This window comes from Podarcis tiliguerta, assembly GCF_965153285.1.
Source record: "Podarcis tiliguerta genome assembly, chromosome: 9".
Lineage (NCBI taxonomy): Eukaryota > Metazoa > Chordata > Lepidosauria > Squamata > Lacertidae > Podarcis > Podarcis tiliguerta.
The window spans coordinates 28,753,279-28,769,410 of record NC_139542.1 but is presented as its reverse complement, the minus strand read 5'-3'; the positions used below and the strand labels follow the sequence as shown (position 1 = coordinate 28,769,410).

Below are 16,132 nucleotides of genomic sequence, written 5' to 3'. Positions count from 1 at the left end.
GTTCTGTACAGGAAGTGAGCTATTTATTAAGATGTGCAAGATGTTTGCCCAATATATATTGGTAGGCTTGGAAAAAAACATTGTGAGGGGAACAGAAGAGAGTTTAGCCAACATTAATATACTTCACCCACCCTCTCCCAAAAATAATTTAAGCAGATGGTCCCAAGTTCAGTCCTGGGCATCTCAAAGTTGTGCTGGGAGAGACTCCATTTTGAACTGCTAGAGCTGATTCCAGTCAGCATAGACAGTTCTAAATTAGATATACCAATTATTTGACTTGGTACAAAACAGCTTCTTTTATTTTATGTCCCTATGGTCAGCAAAGCCTTCTTCACGCTTTCTTGCTTTTCTGATAGAACTTGCTCCATCAAAATTTCTCTTTAGATACTAATTTCACAGCAAAAATATTTGTGTGAGTGAAAGAATTTGCTATAATGTGTCACCCAGCACCACATAAGTCACAACAAGCCCAGCTTTTACCTTTGCTGCATTTGCTGCTAGATCACTTATATGAACAAATTTGACAGGAATTGTCTGCCATTAGATTAAATGCATCCAAATTATCTGACCTTTCAAGATAAATTATTTTGGTGATCTGATGTATAAGCATGATAGACCTGACCCAACAAAACAGGAGTGGAGAGTTTCTGAGGATCTCGCTGTCTGGATCCAACCATCCCCAGCAATGTATGTCTCTGCATAAACAGTGGCATTCTGTAGATGTGGTGACTGGGGGTTGACTCCCCAGGAGTTGACCAGAAATTGGGATGGGAAAAGACAGGTGAGTCACAGGAATAAGTGGGGCATACTTGAGAGGAGGAGGACCGGCTATGGATTAAGCATGGGGCTTTTGAAGAGGAACAGAGGTCACTGAGAACTGCAAGCAAACCAGGTGGCAGAGATGGCAGAATGAAGCCTCACAGAGGCTCTAGCCAAGGTTTCTCTACATCAAGGGATGAAGGGATCCTGAGGGATCCAGTGCCATATCACCCATTGCAGCTGTTGCAGTTCAGAACCATAGGAGGAAGGAAGAAACAGGAGACAGTGCTCTGGGGGAGAAGTCAACAATTGGGCCTGATACTACTGTAGCCAAGGCAAATCTATAAACTGTGGCACTGCACATTGAGTGCTGGTTTATCTTTAAGACAAAGGCAGGGAACTTCTGACCAAGAAGTCAAATGTGGCCTTCCTAGCCTCTCCAGGTGTGGGAGGTTAGCAACCAAACCCAGCAAATGCATATTCTTCCTAGTTAGCATGAGAACAGGCTAACACCATAGAGCTGTATTGCTGATATATAGGTCCTCGGATCATAGAAATAGAATTGGTAGAGTGGGCTCTATGTGATGACATTTCACCTCCTCTCCTACAGATGAAATAGCATATGGTACTTCCTGTTTGTTTGTTTGTTTGTTTGTTTGTTTGTTTGTTTCTCTCCTGTAACCAGTCATGTGGCCAGCATGACTAAACCGCTTCTGGCACAACAGAACACTGTGACTTAAGGCAGAGTGCACGGAAACACTGTTTGCCTTCCCGCTGCAGCAGTACCTATTTATCTACTTGCACTAGTGTGCTTTCGAACTGCTAGATTGGCAGAAGCTGGGACAGAGCAACAGGAGTTCACCCCGTCGCACGGATTCAAATTGCTGACCTTACGATCAGCAAGCCCAAGAGGCTCAGTGGTTTAGACCACAGCGCCACCCATGTCCCTTTATACTGTACATACAAGTATTTTGCCTGTATAGTTTTTACTGCTACTGTTGCTGCAAACCAATGCATGATTATAAAATAAAAGGTAAAGGTACCCCTGCCCGTACGGGCCAGTCTTGACAGGCTCTAGGGTTGTGCGCTCATCTCACTCTAGAGGCCGGGAGCCAGCACTGTCCGCAGACACTTCTGGGTCACGTGGCCAGTGTGACGAAGCTGCTCCGGCGAACCGGCACCAGAGCAGCACACGGAACGCCGTTTACCTTCCCGCTATAAAGCGGTACCTATTTATCTACTTGCACTTAAGTGTGCTTTTGAACTGCTAGGTGGGCAGGAGCTGGGACCGAACGACGGGAGCTCACCCCGCCGCGGGGATTCGAACCGCCGACCATGCGATCGGCAAGTCCTAGGCGCTGAGGTTTTACCCACAGCGCCACCCGCGTCCCGATTATAAAATAAGTAAACTTTATTTTTTTAAACTTACTTTACAAGTTGTCGCCTGATTCTTTATTAAGCAGGGTAAGAAAAGGGAGCCAGCTTATTTCATAGGTGGACATGCTCAAAACAAGACTTTACAGCCTGATTCCTATTCTTTTCATTTTGCTGCCAAGGATGAGATTTTGAAACTGTTCAACCTACACATGTGGAAGCCTGGAGGGGTAAATTGCAACAAATATATCTTCTCCTACTCATTAAAACCCATCCCATACTGTGTGGCTCTCTGGATTCTTGCTGAGCTATAATTTCTTCTCAGTCACAGCCTCTCTCTCCAAGGCAATACTACTTACCAGTCCTTCTAGAATTTTATTGCCTGGGTGGGAAGTTTCCTTGTACTCTAATAATGGCTCTTGCTTGCCTGGATGGACAACAGATAGGGGTATGTGAGTGTGTATAAAACTAGCCCACTGTAGGAAGGTAAAAATTGCATGTGTTGTTCTGCTCACTTCTACCTCTGGCTTAGCTACCACTGAAAAGTGGCCAAGAAAGAATGTCACCCTCAGTCTGAAGAAGGTTCCCCACTCCTGCTAAGGCATTGACCAATGCTAAGGCATTAACTCAACCATGGGCAAAACAAGCTATGTAATACATAAAGGAAACCTTTTGATTAAGAACACTAAGGAAGAACTGAAGAATTTTCTTTCTCTGCTTCTAGAATAAAACTTCCTACACTGAAATTATATTTTTAATTCTTCTCCTAACCGAAGCTTCTTTAGAAAGACTGTTCTCTCCAGAAGATGAAGGAAAGGCTGTGCCCTCTTTGGAGTACACTAAAGTACTTCAGATGAATGTTCATTTCAGTTAATTAAAATAACCGCTCTTGGAAAAATCAAAGTACTTATTTCAAATTAACTGGTGTACTCTGGCTAACCTTTCAGCCTTTGAAAGCTTGCCCAGTTGTTTGCTTAATGATCAACACTGGAGACACACACACAAAATCCTCTGGAAAATGGAAACACAAGAAATTCAGTTGTGATCATCTGCTAAATTATGCTCCCTGTGTGTGAGAGGAACAAGACCTAACTTTTTCCCTAGTGAAGATTTATTAAAAACCATGCATACTGTATATTTTTTCCTGAACTGGATAACAAATATAAAGAATCATTAATCAATGCATATTTATAGAGCTGGAGTTTTTTTTTTTTTTTTACCAATTGAGCATAAAAAGTAGATGTGAAGTGAGAACTTTACACTCAGAGTGTAATTGTATCCTAGGAACTATTTAAAGACAGCTGCATTTTTAGTAAGCCTTCAGGGTTTAATTGGTAGCTTAAACAGCTGAAGATTTAACTGATTAATCTGCATGGACCAATTTTAATCAGCTAGTCAGAATGTTTAGAGAGGACATCCTTATTTGTATGCTGTTTTGTTGTGGTACATTACTGATATAAGGGGGGGACTGCTCTTTTTCCCTTATGGGGTACCCAAGAGCCCATATAGTCCTCTTTTTAGGTTCTCTATTGGTAGAAGAAAATAACAATGGCCAACCAAAGAATATTGAGAAGCAAGGCAGCTTAGTAAGCCTGATCTTTATTAAAGCTGTTGCAACAGGGTGCTCCCCCACACGCAGGAGAGAGGAGGAGGACCCAAAGCCATGTGTGCAAGCCCTTATATAGACATTTTAAATTGCCCACCCTGGAGTCCAAGACCACCCCCAGATACATCATACCTACATCACAGAAAAGGCGGTCTACAACAGAAATCTGAGTGCGTTGTTTATCTCCTGTCTGGCAAGTTACCTGATTGCATTATCTGGGTTTTGGCCACTCTTCTGTTATTATAACTACTTAATTCCTGAATCTAGGTCACAGGCTCACACCCTGTTCATATCTTGAATGTACCCTTAAGACAGGATTTGTGAGGAAAGAGACAATGGGGAGGTTTCCCACTTCCACCTTGCAGAGAAATATTTGAGGTCAATTTGTTCAGGACCTAATCTGCGGGGTTTCAGACATGTGGTTTATATATACAGTTATGAACATTTAATTTATATATATATGACCTTAAAATTCTTATAACATTATAGATAGGAAAAAATATTAAAGATAGTCATTCCTTCTAACAAAGAGTGCTGCTTTAAATTGGTAAATTGAGATTGTCCTTTCAAAGGGTTCCTTTGTTGAGGTTTCAATAATATGCTGACTTAATTTAAAATTTATGAATTACAGAACAATTCTGGTCTCTAGATCTGCTGACTTAAGGGGCTTAGGATGGACATAAAATGTCACTGAATAAACACACAATGTCCTCCTGACTTTGCTTCCAGTTACTAGATAGGCACACCACAAGCGACATAGGCAGCTGGAATGCTGCACCATGAACAGTTATGCTGTGCTCCTCTTTAGTTTTCACTATTCAAGCCAAAGTTCAGCTTTGGGGATTGAGGGAAACTGCTAGTCTTTGCTCTGAGGCCCACGGACCCTCTTGACAGCACCATATGTAGAAAATATTTAATATTCTTTCCCAAGTACAGAAATGGAAACCCCCGTCTGCCAATCTTTGTAGATTTCAGGCACAAAATCCTCCCCCGTCTTCTTATAGTATGCCTGTTCCAGCAAGTCTCCATTGCAGCAATCTAGTTTAGATTATTGTCTCTAGACACCCACTTGTCCTGTAATGTCCCTATTTAATGTTTCCTGAACCTAAGTACTTCCTCATTTGATGAGTTGATGGGCTGTTGTTAGCCTGACATTTGGGTTAAAAAAAATGTGAACAAAGACTTGTGTGCACGTTCAGATATTGGTCAGACATAAGGGGGGAAAGGATGGAGGGAAATAATTTTGAGATATATGTGTGAGTGTGGCTCAGTTCTGGCACCACAGCAAACCATGGCCTAGAAAACTTCACTTTAATCAGTCTGGATTGGCAAAGTAAAGTCAGAAACCATGGATTGAAGTGGATTTTGCATTTAAGTGTTGTTGTTGTTTTGTTGTTGCTACTGTTGTTTGGCATGGTAAACCATCAGTGAGCAGAGAAAGAATGACCCACAAAGAGTTCTAAACCAGGATTCGGTTTTATGTTTGGAAACTTAAGCTACAGTTGGCACAATTCTGGAATTTGATCCATTATGCATGTCAGCTAATATGGTGCCCTGTAGAAGTTACTGGACTCTCATCATCCTGAGTTGGAGCTGGAGCTGGAGAGAGTCCAGCAACATCAGAGGGGGGACCAGATTGGGGGCACACTTGAGGTAGGCAGTAGATGGAGTTTTGCAAGGTATAAGGAAAGAAAGAAAGAAAGAAAGAAAGAAGGAAAGAAAGAAAGAGAGGAAATGTTTATTGGATGGAAATGGAGACTATGTAGATATGCCCAAAAATAAACTTCTAAAGCTTTTCTAACGAAAGAAGAACACTCTGATAATTATGATGGAAGATAGGGGAAACAAAACTGAAATGCCAACAAAAACTGAGATGCTAATGAAGTGTTTATTGGCGAGGACTACAATGGAGACATTATGCCAAACATTAATTCCTAAAGCTTTTCTTAAAAACACACACACACCCTGATAATGACCGTGGAAGATAAACAAAACAAAAACTGAAATGAAAGGCACGATGAAACATCCAAACTACCAGAAAGAACATTATAGTACAGTTTGTATCTGATATTCACTTTATATTTTTTTATTCATTTTGTATTTTTATCTCACCACTTGGACTTTTGTAGGCTTCCCAAAGCAGCTTGCAGTAAATACCCTAGAATATTAAATATAACTGCATAGAACCACAATAAAACAGCAAAAGAAAAATTACAAGCGTCAATAAAACCACGTTTAGACATCAAGTGAATTACGAACAGCTAAAGAGCAGCTGCAAATTAAAATCAACCTACAGCTCCCAAAGCATTCCAATACAAAAAAAAGAGCTTTTAAAAACCCACCAAAAATGGATTCTATTAAAAAAGAAGTCTGAATTCCATCTAGTAGGCTCCCCTAAGGAAATTGCAGAGTGAATAAAAAGTTTCTAATAATACAAAACCAATCCCCACATGATCGGCATAAAGTGGTACATATACAATGCAATATAATGAAGCGAACAAACAACCTCTAATGTAAACACCTTTATATTATACAGGCACAAGAGTGCCAATACCGTTAAGATAGAGAGGTCAAACTGCGTCCCACCATTATGAAGCCTGAATGTTCTACATGTTAATAAAACAAAGGTGGTCTAAACTGTTTGAACTTAAGCATGTAGGACCTATGCATTTAGTGCCATAGTTGACCAAATTTAAAACAGATATTTTGAGAAATGGCTGAGATATAGCAATTTCAACATTTTCTCTTCTTGCACAAATTAATTCTTCTCCTTTATATGTCTATCCCCCCCCCCCCAAAGCATAACATGCCAAACTTTCCCCCCCTTTCCCCTTTGGCTTTGTAAAACAATCTGAGGGAATAGCCAAACTTTAGTGCTTCCTGTTTTGATTAAAAATACATTGTGCATTTATCATCAAGTTAAAACGTTTTCATTTTCAAACAGTGCACCTCAGTGCATTTTCCAGTACTGCCACCTAGTGCAACAATCATTCAGTGCTTCTGTTACATCTCCCATGGGAAGCCTCGTCTCTAAACAAAGATGGCTGCCAGGAGACTGGCAGCACCAAACTTGTAGTCCCTTGGTTTAATTTAAATGTTAAACAGCAAGGTCAAGATCACCCCCTATGGCAGTTCACAGGATTCCCATAAGAGTGTAGCATCATCACCAAGCACCTGTCTGCACATAAGAGTGGAACCATTAAAAATAGTATCCCCATCTCTAGCAGTTCAGAAGGATACCAATGACAACTGCAGCCTTTCTTCGTTCCGCACAATTGTTAATAATAGTGTGAGCTATTCACCCAGATAAGGCTTAGGGGTTTAGACAAATTCATGGCAGTTAAGGTTATCAATGGCTGGTAGTGCCTATATACTACACCCAATATCAAAAGTGGCATGCCTGTGAATCACCAGTTGTTGGGGAACAAGTCTAAGAGGGTTATTGTCCTTAGGCCCCACTAGGGGCCTTCTCCTGGGTGCCTGGTTGGTCAGTGTGGAGAAAAGGTGCTGGAGCTCATAGGTCTTTGCTTTGATCCAGAGGGCTCTTCTTACATTCTTAATGGCACTTTAAGGCACTACAAAATATACAGGATGGGTATATTCTATATAGGGTATGTCAATATAGAAACAGGTATGTGCACTACTGCCCCACAGGTAAAGAAACAGTAGGATTTGCAGTTGTGAACAGTTTTGACTACCAGCTATGCAAGGCAATCTTTCAAACAATCAATGACTCAACATACGGTATATTGAGTTAGATGACTTATGGGTTATTTGGTACACAACTTAGTCAAGTGTAATAGTACTGTTACATGGTAATTGAATTATACTTGTCTTAATGAAATACTGTGTGTGTGTGCGCGCACGCACACTCACACGCAGGAAAGGGAGGGAGACAGAAAATGAATGAATGAATGGATGAACAAACAAACCGCTGAAAATACAACTGGGGGGAAAATGCCACAGTGTTTAGCACTTCCAACAGCAACACAGTCAGGCATTGACAGACAAGGAGGAGGAGGGTGGCTCCCTCTGCCTCAACACTGCAGATGACTCAAGGCTGACAGGCTAAGTAGGCAGATGACAAATTTAAAGACCAGGGAGCCAAAGGGAAGGTAACTTGGGTGAGGAAAGAGGCAATAACATGGCCTGTGTTAATTAAGTACCTAGGCCAACCTAGAACGGGAAGAACCTAAGCACAAGAGCTTAGGAGAAGCCCATTGGCAAGTCCTGTGATGAACTGGGTTCCTGACTTCTGAGAACAAAGGCCTCAACAGGTCTACTCTGAAGTAGCCTGGCATTCGGTGGAACCTCAAGGTCAGAGGGGAGATCACCCCACTATGAAGTGTCACAGAGTCATAAAATAGCACCCAGCACATGAACCACAGTAAGTGTGCATTGAGTTTCAAATGGTCCCACAGCAGCTACGTCACAGCCCCTGGTGAGGATGGGACATAACAAGGTGTACACACACAAAAAGCAGAATACCCTTAACAATGCTGAAAGTATAGAGCAATTCTGCTTATAGCTTACAACAGAGGAGTTGTAACACTAGGAGCCACCCAACCAGAAGCAGCATGATCAACAGGGAATAATTTAAAATAAGTATGTTGCCCACCCCAGGTAGTAGGGGACGTTTTCTGTAGTAGGTGGGGTTTTTTGCTTTTTCAGGATTGATGCTCCATGCCCATAATGATCTACACATTCATAAATAAAACACATTTCTGCAAAAGCAACACCACACATCTCCAGTACTCTGACGTCCATAGGAAATACTTTTCTACACTCTCTGGACGATGGGGAAGAGCCGGTGGGAGGAAGGGAAACAATATGACCAACCTGGAATGCACATCAGACTAATGAGCTGTAATTTGGCTCAGCAATGAGACTCATCTGACATCATCTTCATGTGTCCCACCCCAAAGCAGGGGATTTCCTGCTGCTGTTTTACACATAACAAAAAACATTAAGCATTTTCCAGTGAGTAATGATACTGTTTATTATGTCTAATGTGCAGTTTTATTGAGGGCTGATTTATCCCACAACTTGCATTTATCTTTTTGCCTTGAAGTGACCTTTCTCTGACATTCTTATGGTGAACGGGTTCGAGATGCACTACACTGCCCATCAAGCCCCAGTGTACCTAACGCCTGAGGTTTCTGAGTGTTGCTCAGAATGTGACTTCCAAAAATAATACCTCGGGGACCATGGTTGTGTGTTGCTGTGTTTGAGTTAAGAGTGGTGCACTGTGCTTCAGAAATAGTGTGAAATAAAAATCAATGCTCTGCATTAGCCAGTTAATATAATAACCATTTAATGGTATGGTTGGACTTTTTTGTTGTTTACCTCAGACAGCGTGCCACACAGAAGCCCCGTGTAGCTCCTTTTCTGAGGTTAGCACAGGAAAACTGGCTTCCTTTTAATGAGAAAAAAACAAGGTTTCAGAAGGCTACAGAACTGTCTGTTTACCTTTTATCCACTGCAAAAACATTCAGTGAAGAATCTTTTTTACGTCACATGTTCAAACATACTCATAAATAGTGACCAATGGAAACACAAAAACCAAAAAGAAGTTGGCAGGGGTAGGAAAGTACTTTTCTAAATATCTTCAAGTAAAGGACAAAAATCAGAAGGACTAATGAAAGTTTTCAGCAGCAGAAAAAAACCTGGCAGTATATGGTATAGTTCTGGGAAGAAATAATATTTTCAATGCTCATGAGATAACATAGATTTTTGAAGGTGCTAATCAAAGAACTGGGGAAATATCTCTACATTTGCTCTGCGCTGAATTTTTAATCCACCAGTTGCTTGTCAGGTATCACTATCTTCCATGTGATAACCAGACAGATAAAACTAACCTTTGCCAACTGTGTTTAGCATCATGGGAAACCAAGTTGTTCTAAATTGGAATTGCCCGTGAAATTATTTCCCACCTATTCTTACCTATTCAAAGCCTTTCCTTTTGTATTGTCAGCAATGAATTTCTTGACTTTAACAACTGTCCAAAATGAATATCAAGAAAACATGAAGCATGAACCCAGCAATTACAAAGCTTCTTTGCTCAGTGATCTAATGCTGCTCTTTCTAGTCTGATTATTTGGGGTTACTAAAAATAATATACATTTTTAAAAATGATTATCTGTCAAAGCAGATCAGCTGTCAAATCATGCAGCCTCCCTATAGAGCAGGTATGTCCAAAGTCCGGCCCGGGGGCCAAATCCGGCCCGCCAGTCGGTTTAATCTGGCCCTACCGGTGGGTATTCACTGTGGTTTGCTGTGGCTAGCTGTCGTCTCACACATATGCCCTCCTCTCTGCTGGTTTTGCTCCAATACTGCTGGTTGCTTGCTCACGCTGGCGCCCTGTGTTCGGCTCTAGGTACCGCCCTCCCATCAGCTCTCGCATGTGCCCACCTCTGTATCCCGGCTGTTTGCCGGCTTGTGGCAGCGGCCGTCCAGCCTTCTCTTCCGTCTGTCATTTGACTCTCGCTGCCTTGCTCCAGTCATCCCTCACTCCCACCCACCGTTCCTTCTGTGCTGCCTGTGATCCAAGCCAAAAGGTATATGAATAGTATTTGGTGACTAATCCTTAAAAAAGGTCCAGAACTCGGGGGGGGGGGGGATCCTAAAAAAGGTAAACAACAACAACTTTGGGGTAAAATCCTAAAAAAAGCTCTACAACTGTGGTCGGCCCTCATGCATGTTCACTTCATCAAATCTGGCCCTCTTTGAAAAAAGTTTGGACACCCGTGCTATAGAGCATATCTTCGCCGGATTTAATTAGACTGACTTCTTTGCAATGTGTTTAGCTTTCGGGTATACAAGAGAACTGTAGATTGCCATCTGCTGGCTAAAAGGAATAGTAATGATGATGATGATGATTGATGATGATAAAAAGAAGACAATCTCATTTCAATATCCTATTTCAAGCTCTGGATCACCTAATCTTCAGTCATGGTTGTTGCTGGGGTCCCAAGTCCAGGTCCAATCAGAGAGCAAATAACAAATACAAGCGAACAAATATATTTGTTTGCATTATAGCAAATGCAAGCAAAGAAATGCTGCACTCATCTTTGACCTTTTAAAAAGTATCAGCCCCAGTCCTCAGTTTCATTGGGATTTGCTTGTTCCTGAAATGAATGTTAGTGGAATTAGTTATGGTGTTGATGGCTCACAAAATAGTTTGTTTTAAGTATAGAAGGCTTTTCATACTTTCCAGGGTCTGAAGTAGCTTCCAATTCCCAACCACACTTGAAAACTGTGAGCTACCAATGTCATGCTTTAAAAATGTATGCATCTGAGTACAAGACAGGAACCACAGTTTATGCCACGTATAAATCTGATCTTAACACAACTGGTGCCAGGCATTGGTGTCATGCCGGAAAGGTTTCAGCCTCAGGAAATCATGCAGCTACCACCATTTACATTCATTTTCCACAAGAGCTTCCTACGATGTGTGAACTACTCATTTTAAAGGTAAGTCGTTTTAAAGGGTTTGTTGGCTGCAATGTTATGGAGGAGATGAATGAAATGCATCTCCACTCACTAGAAACTTTTTACAGACAGCTGTTGCAAGGAGTCAGAGGGATCTGTACTGCAAACATGGTCAGAGGGGGGAGGGTTAACCCTTTCCCCTTGCACAATTTTCCTCATGAAAATCCCCCACAACTGCTATTTGTCACAGCATGAAAAAACTTACATGCCTATTTGTCAACATGCATTTAGAAGAAATCTACTTGATACCAGGTAGGTAATAATTATTAGAGGCAAGTTGTAATTACTCTATCAGATGCAGTTAGCTATAATCTAGGTTCAAATCCATGCCATGAAATTCAGTGAGTAACCTTGGACCAGATGTTCTCTCTCAGCCTAACCAACCACACAGGGTTCTTGTAAAGATGAGATGAGACAGAGATACTATATATGTTACCATGAGCTCATTGGAGGAGAGATAGGATACAAATGTAATAAATAAATAAAATAACAGAAACAAACACTACTTTATAATATAGTGCATATAGAACATGCTACAATTCTGAATTTATGCACATCAGCGAGGCCAAGAGTGGGGTCTTGTCATCTAGGCAGCCCAGGACCTCCATACATACTGCCCAGACTTGAGCCCCCAATATATCACTTCAGTGCTACTAATGCATTTGTTTGACTCCATCGCCTCTCAAGACAGACAGATGCCAACAACAGCAACGCTACTGCTGGGATCCAAGGCTAGAGTAATACACTGTTGTTCCTGTGTCAGCAACTCCTTCCAACAGATGTGATGCACAAGAGTTGTTTTGGCAGAGTTAAGCTGCAGAGAGGCTTTATTTGAACTCCCCTTATAGGTCCTTTGAGGAACTGCAAATGTGGGTAACATCAACAACTGAGATAAGGCCTCATATGTACTGTACATTTAAAGCAGTATTATACTGCTTGAAATTCATGGGCTTCCCCCAAGGAAACCTGGGAACTGTAGTTTGTTAAGGATGTTTAGAGTTGTTAGGAGGTCACTATTCCCCTCACAAGACTACAATACCCAGAGTGGCTTAACAATTAATCCCTGTCCCCAGGGGAAGCGTTAACAGATCTTCCCCTCAAGGACAGCCACTAGAACTTCCAAAAAGAAATCTTAATGGCACGTTATTGCTTACACCCATGTAACCTAATGATTTACTGGTCCTTCTCCCTCCAAATTTATAACCTTAAATTTATTTGCATGCCTTGAAACAAAGTTAAAAGGCACCATCTAAATTTACAAAGAAGAATTATATCATTTTAAAAAGAAACAAACTAGTTGTACTTTGTACTGTAGAATGGAGCCCTTAAATAGTTCAGCTTGAAGGGAGCCAAGATTATCACACAATTTTACGTCCTGCTGAAATGAATGGAACTTACTGATAACACATTTATGGTCAATGGCAATATCTAGGAAAAAAATAAAAAAAAATATGATTAAATGGAGATTATGAGGAACATGCCCTTCCATGACTTAAGTCCTTTCTTGGGAATGGATTTTGATTTCTAAAACGAAGAAGGCAACCATTCTGAATTTTATTCTCGTGATATATTTTTTGCTTCTGAACTTGGCCAGGAATACTTGTTAACATAACTGTATGCAGGCCTGCACATTATTTACAAAAACATGAACTCACTTGAGGCCTGCGACTTTAGCAACTGATCCCTCTTAGGCCCTGTGATAATTTCAGCATCTGTTTGAAGCACTAACAGCACCAAATCTAGAGCTCTACGCCACGCTTCCATCTTAGCACTAACATTGTCATATACTTTCAGAGGCTTTTCAAATGTCCCACCATGTTCAGGGCTTGCTGTTCCCATCTTCCCCTTTTTAAACTCATCCAGCAGGTAGGTGGACGGCAAACCACTCAAGGCTGCTTTCCTGAGATGCTGTTGTATAAAGGTGCTGGCTTCAAGCTCCGATGCAGAGTCTCCACTGTTACACATAACGGTACAAATGTACTGGTGCCAACCACGTGACAAAGCATTAAGCACCAGAGCTTTATATTGCTCTGAAGTTTTTGCAAGCCAGGAGTGGCCATCATGAAACCCTTCTTCCCTGGAATTCTTGGCTGCTTTCTCCAGATTCTCAAGATAACCAAGACACAGGAGCTCCACGGTGCCACCTCCTGGAAAGACTGCTTGATCGAGAAGGGCATGATGCACACGGTGAGCGCAGGTCCAAAACTGATCTTCAGTGGCTTGCATCTTGGATATAACCGGGCAACTAAGCACAGCTGTTATCAGGTGAATGCCTTTTGCTGTTAAAGCAACTGGCACTTGGCCATTCAATCCAACCCAACCTAACTTTAATGCTCCACAGAGGTTCAGACAGACACCCTCACCTATGCAATGCTCATTCACTTGGGTGAGGTAAGTCACTCTGTCTGCTCTTGTAACTTCACTAAAAGCCTTCAATACATTGTCAGCTACCCCGTTAATTGTCACTATCTTATTCAGCAGGCATCTTTCTTCTAAACTTGCTGATGTGTTGCCTCGTACCAAAATTAGATTTACCCTGGACTGAATCAGAATATCCAACATGGAGTTGACCCACAATCTTGAGCTGTTGTCTTCCGCAGCTGGACTTTCTAAGAACATTCTTACATTCTGTGACCTGTTAAACCCCAGATGGTGGTATGTTTCGCTCAGGTCACCATCTGCAAGAATAATACGAAGAGGCCTATCCTGGAGCTGCTTAGCAACAGCAACTTTCTCTGGGTGTAATAAAGTGATGTACCCAGGACAGACACAAGAATGACTTTCAGACATGCCTGGTAAACAACATGTCACAACTTCTGAAATATTAAATTGGAAAGGATGGACACCAGCCATTCTGTTGGCAGTCTGCAGCTGGCATCTGAGAATATCCTGTACCAGTTTCATTGCGTGCCAATTTCCATGGCTCAAAGACATTGCCAGTTGTCCCAAATCACTTAACTCATTAAAATGTTTTGTGCATTTGGCCAGCTGATTGGTTTGCTGCAGTGAAGGACTTTCCTTTACACTGCTTAAGTGCCTACTGAAGTGGGTTACTTTTGATATTTTCTTACGGCCTGAGGCACCCAAAGGACAGCTTTGAAAGCTGCAGCTTTTCTGACTCACAGCTTTGCAAACTGTAAAACCACAACTGGTTTCGACTGATTTACCTAGTGAACTAACTCTGCTGCCTGCAGTCAATACTCCTGGACATGCACACTTTTCCTGACAATTGCATGCATTTGCTTCCTGGATTGTAGCAATTTCTGATTCTTCTTCTGATACTTGTGCATAATCATAAGGATGTTCAAGCAAATAACTATTGTAGGATTTGGTATCTGGAGTTTTCATTTCAATTACCTGTCTTCCAGCAATGCCAGAACAGATGTCATTGGAGGCTTTGTCATCACATTTAATAGGAATATCATATAGTCTTTGCTGCATGTTGTGTAGTGATAATGTAAGGCACTGCAGATGTTCAATGCAAGAGTTCAGGCCTTCAAACATCTCAGCTACCACTATGGAAAGGGGAACACCCTGCTGAAGGCATTCAAGTACAGCCTTGCTCCAAATGCTGACAAGAAACGACAGGGTAGTTGTCCCAGTTCTATATTCTTTGTTCTGTGCCTGGATGGCTTCATTAAGAAGTTGTCCCACTGCACTAGTTAAATCCAAGCTTTCAAGAAGTCTTACTGCAGAACAAACCAACACACCACCAGGAGTACATTCATCAACAATAAATTTGAGTGATTTCACTGGTCCTAAAAATGTCCTTCCGGTGGATGCCAAAGCTGAAAGTTGCTGCAGTCCAATATGCCTCTTTCTGTTCATGTTCCGGAAAGCCATGACATCTACAAATGAAACACAAGACTTATTGCTTCTGCCTTTTAATGCCTTCCAGCTCTTTCTTCATCCATTCCACAGTGTTGGATCTTACTTTTAATGTTTCCAAGGTGATATATCAACTTATCCATTTTCCTAATGGAAATAAAAATCCATGCTTCGCACATATTGGGGGATACCAAGTGGGTGCAGAACAGGAAACTAAGATGCCAGCATTAGAATTAAGGACGGCAAAGAAGCCACATTCACTACCAGAGAAACTGTGAGGACTTTATTAGGAAGTGAACATCACAGGAGCAAGGACAGGAAATGGGGGGGGGGGCTATATGTCTTTTTCCATTAAAATAATGGACTTGCATCATTTTTTGTTGCAAAACCTACCAAATCCTTAATTGTCTAAGTAACATAAGAAGCAGAAACAGGGGCTGATACTAAATGCAGCATCTGGATCTGTTCCCTGGGTGGAATCTAGGTTGGCCACACGAAAGGATTCCAAAGTGTTCTATTTGGCAAGGCAGTTCTCAGAATCACCATTATGTCCTGAGGAAACGCCTCTTCCAGGACAGAAAAATGTCCTGGTTTTGAATGCTTTAGAAACACTTATTACCTGAATGAATGCACACATACACACACAGTTTATACTAGAGTAGGGTTGCCATGGCATGCCAGGTCAGAGGCCAAGAGAATCAAAATCCTATTTTAGCTGTTGCAAATGTGCATTTGTGTGCTCAAGAGTGTGTGCCCAAGGTGCATTTTGGGCACACGCATGGCAATAAATTGGCAAAATAGCCCTCAGGCAATAAATAAATACATCTCCCACTTCTGAAGTAGCATGAACATGCAGGTCAAGTGGTTTTAAAACTCACATGCATTATTACGGTAACTTGTTGGTTCATGATGGATAACGGGCTGAACAAATAAAGGGAATGTGACCCTATCTCTGTACCTTCCTTCTGTCCTTTGTGGTGTCCAGGTAATGCCTGGAAAAAATATTCAAGTCTTGCATGAAGAGCTTGCATAGCTAGGCAGCTGCCAAGGCCTCAATTTCCCAGGAAGGCTGTG

At 41.6% G+C, this 16,132-nt stretch overlaps 1 protein-coding gene across 2 annotated transcripts in view; it reads right to left on the bottom strand.

Annotated features, from left to right (window-relative positions):
- Positions 1 to 10,489: 10,489 nt before the first annotated feature.
- BBS12 (Bardet-Biedl syndrome 12) overlaps positions 10,490 to 16,132 on the bottom strand; it is a 7,010-nt gene continuing 1,367 nt past the window's right edge. The window contains exons 1-3 of one of the 2 annotated variants that reach the window (XM_083457299.1): positions 16,017 to 16,126; positions 12,886 to 15,078; positions 10,490 to 10,866 (exon numbers count right to left, since the gene is read on the bottom strand). In XM_083457299.1, coding sequence (XP_083313425.1) covers positions 10,847 to 10,866; positions 12,886 to 15,078; positions 16,017 to 16,089 — 2,286 coding nt within the window. In that variant the 5' untranslated portion in view covers positions 16,090 to 16,126 and the 3' untranslated portion in view covers positions 10,490 to 10,846. Of the gene's footprint in view, positions 10,867 to 12,885; positions 15,079 to 16,016; positions 16,127 to 16,132 lie in introns of those variants that run through there. The other variant, XM_083457300.1, reaches the window with a different exon arrangement.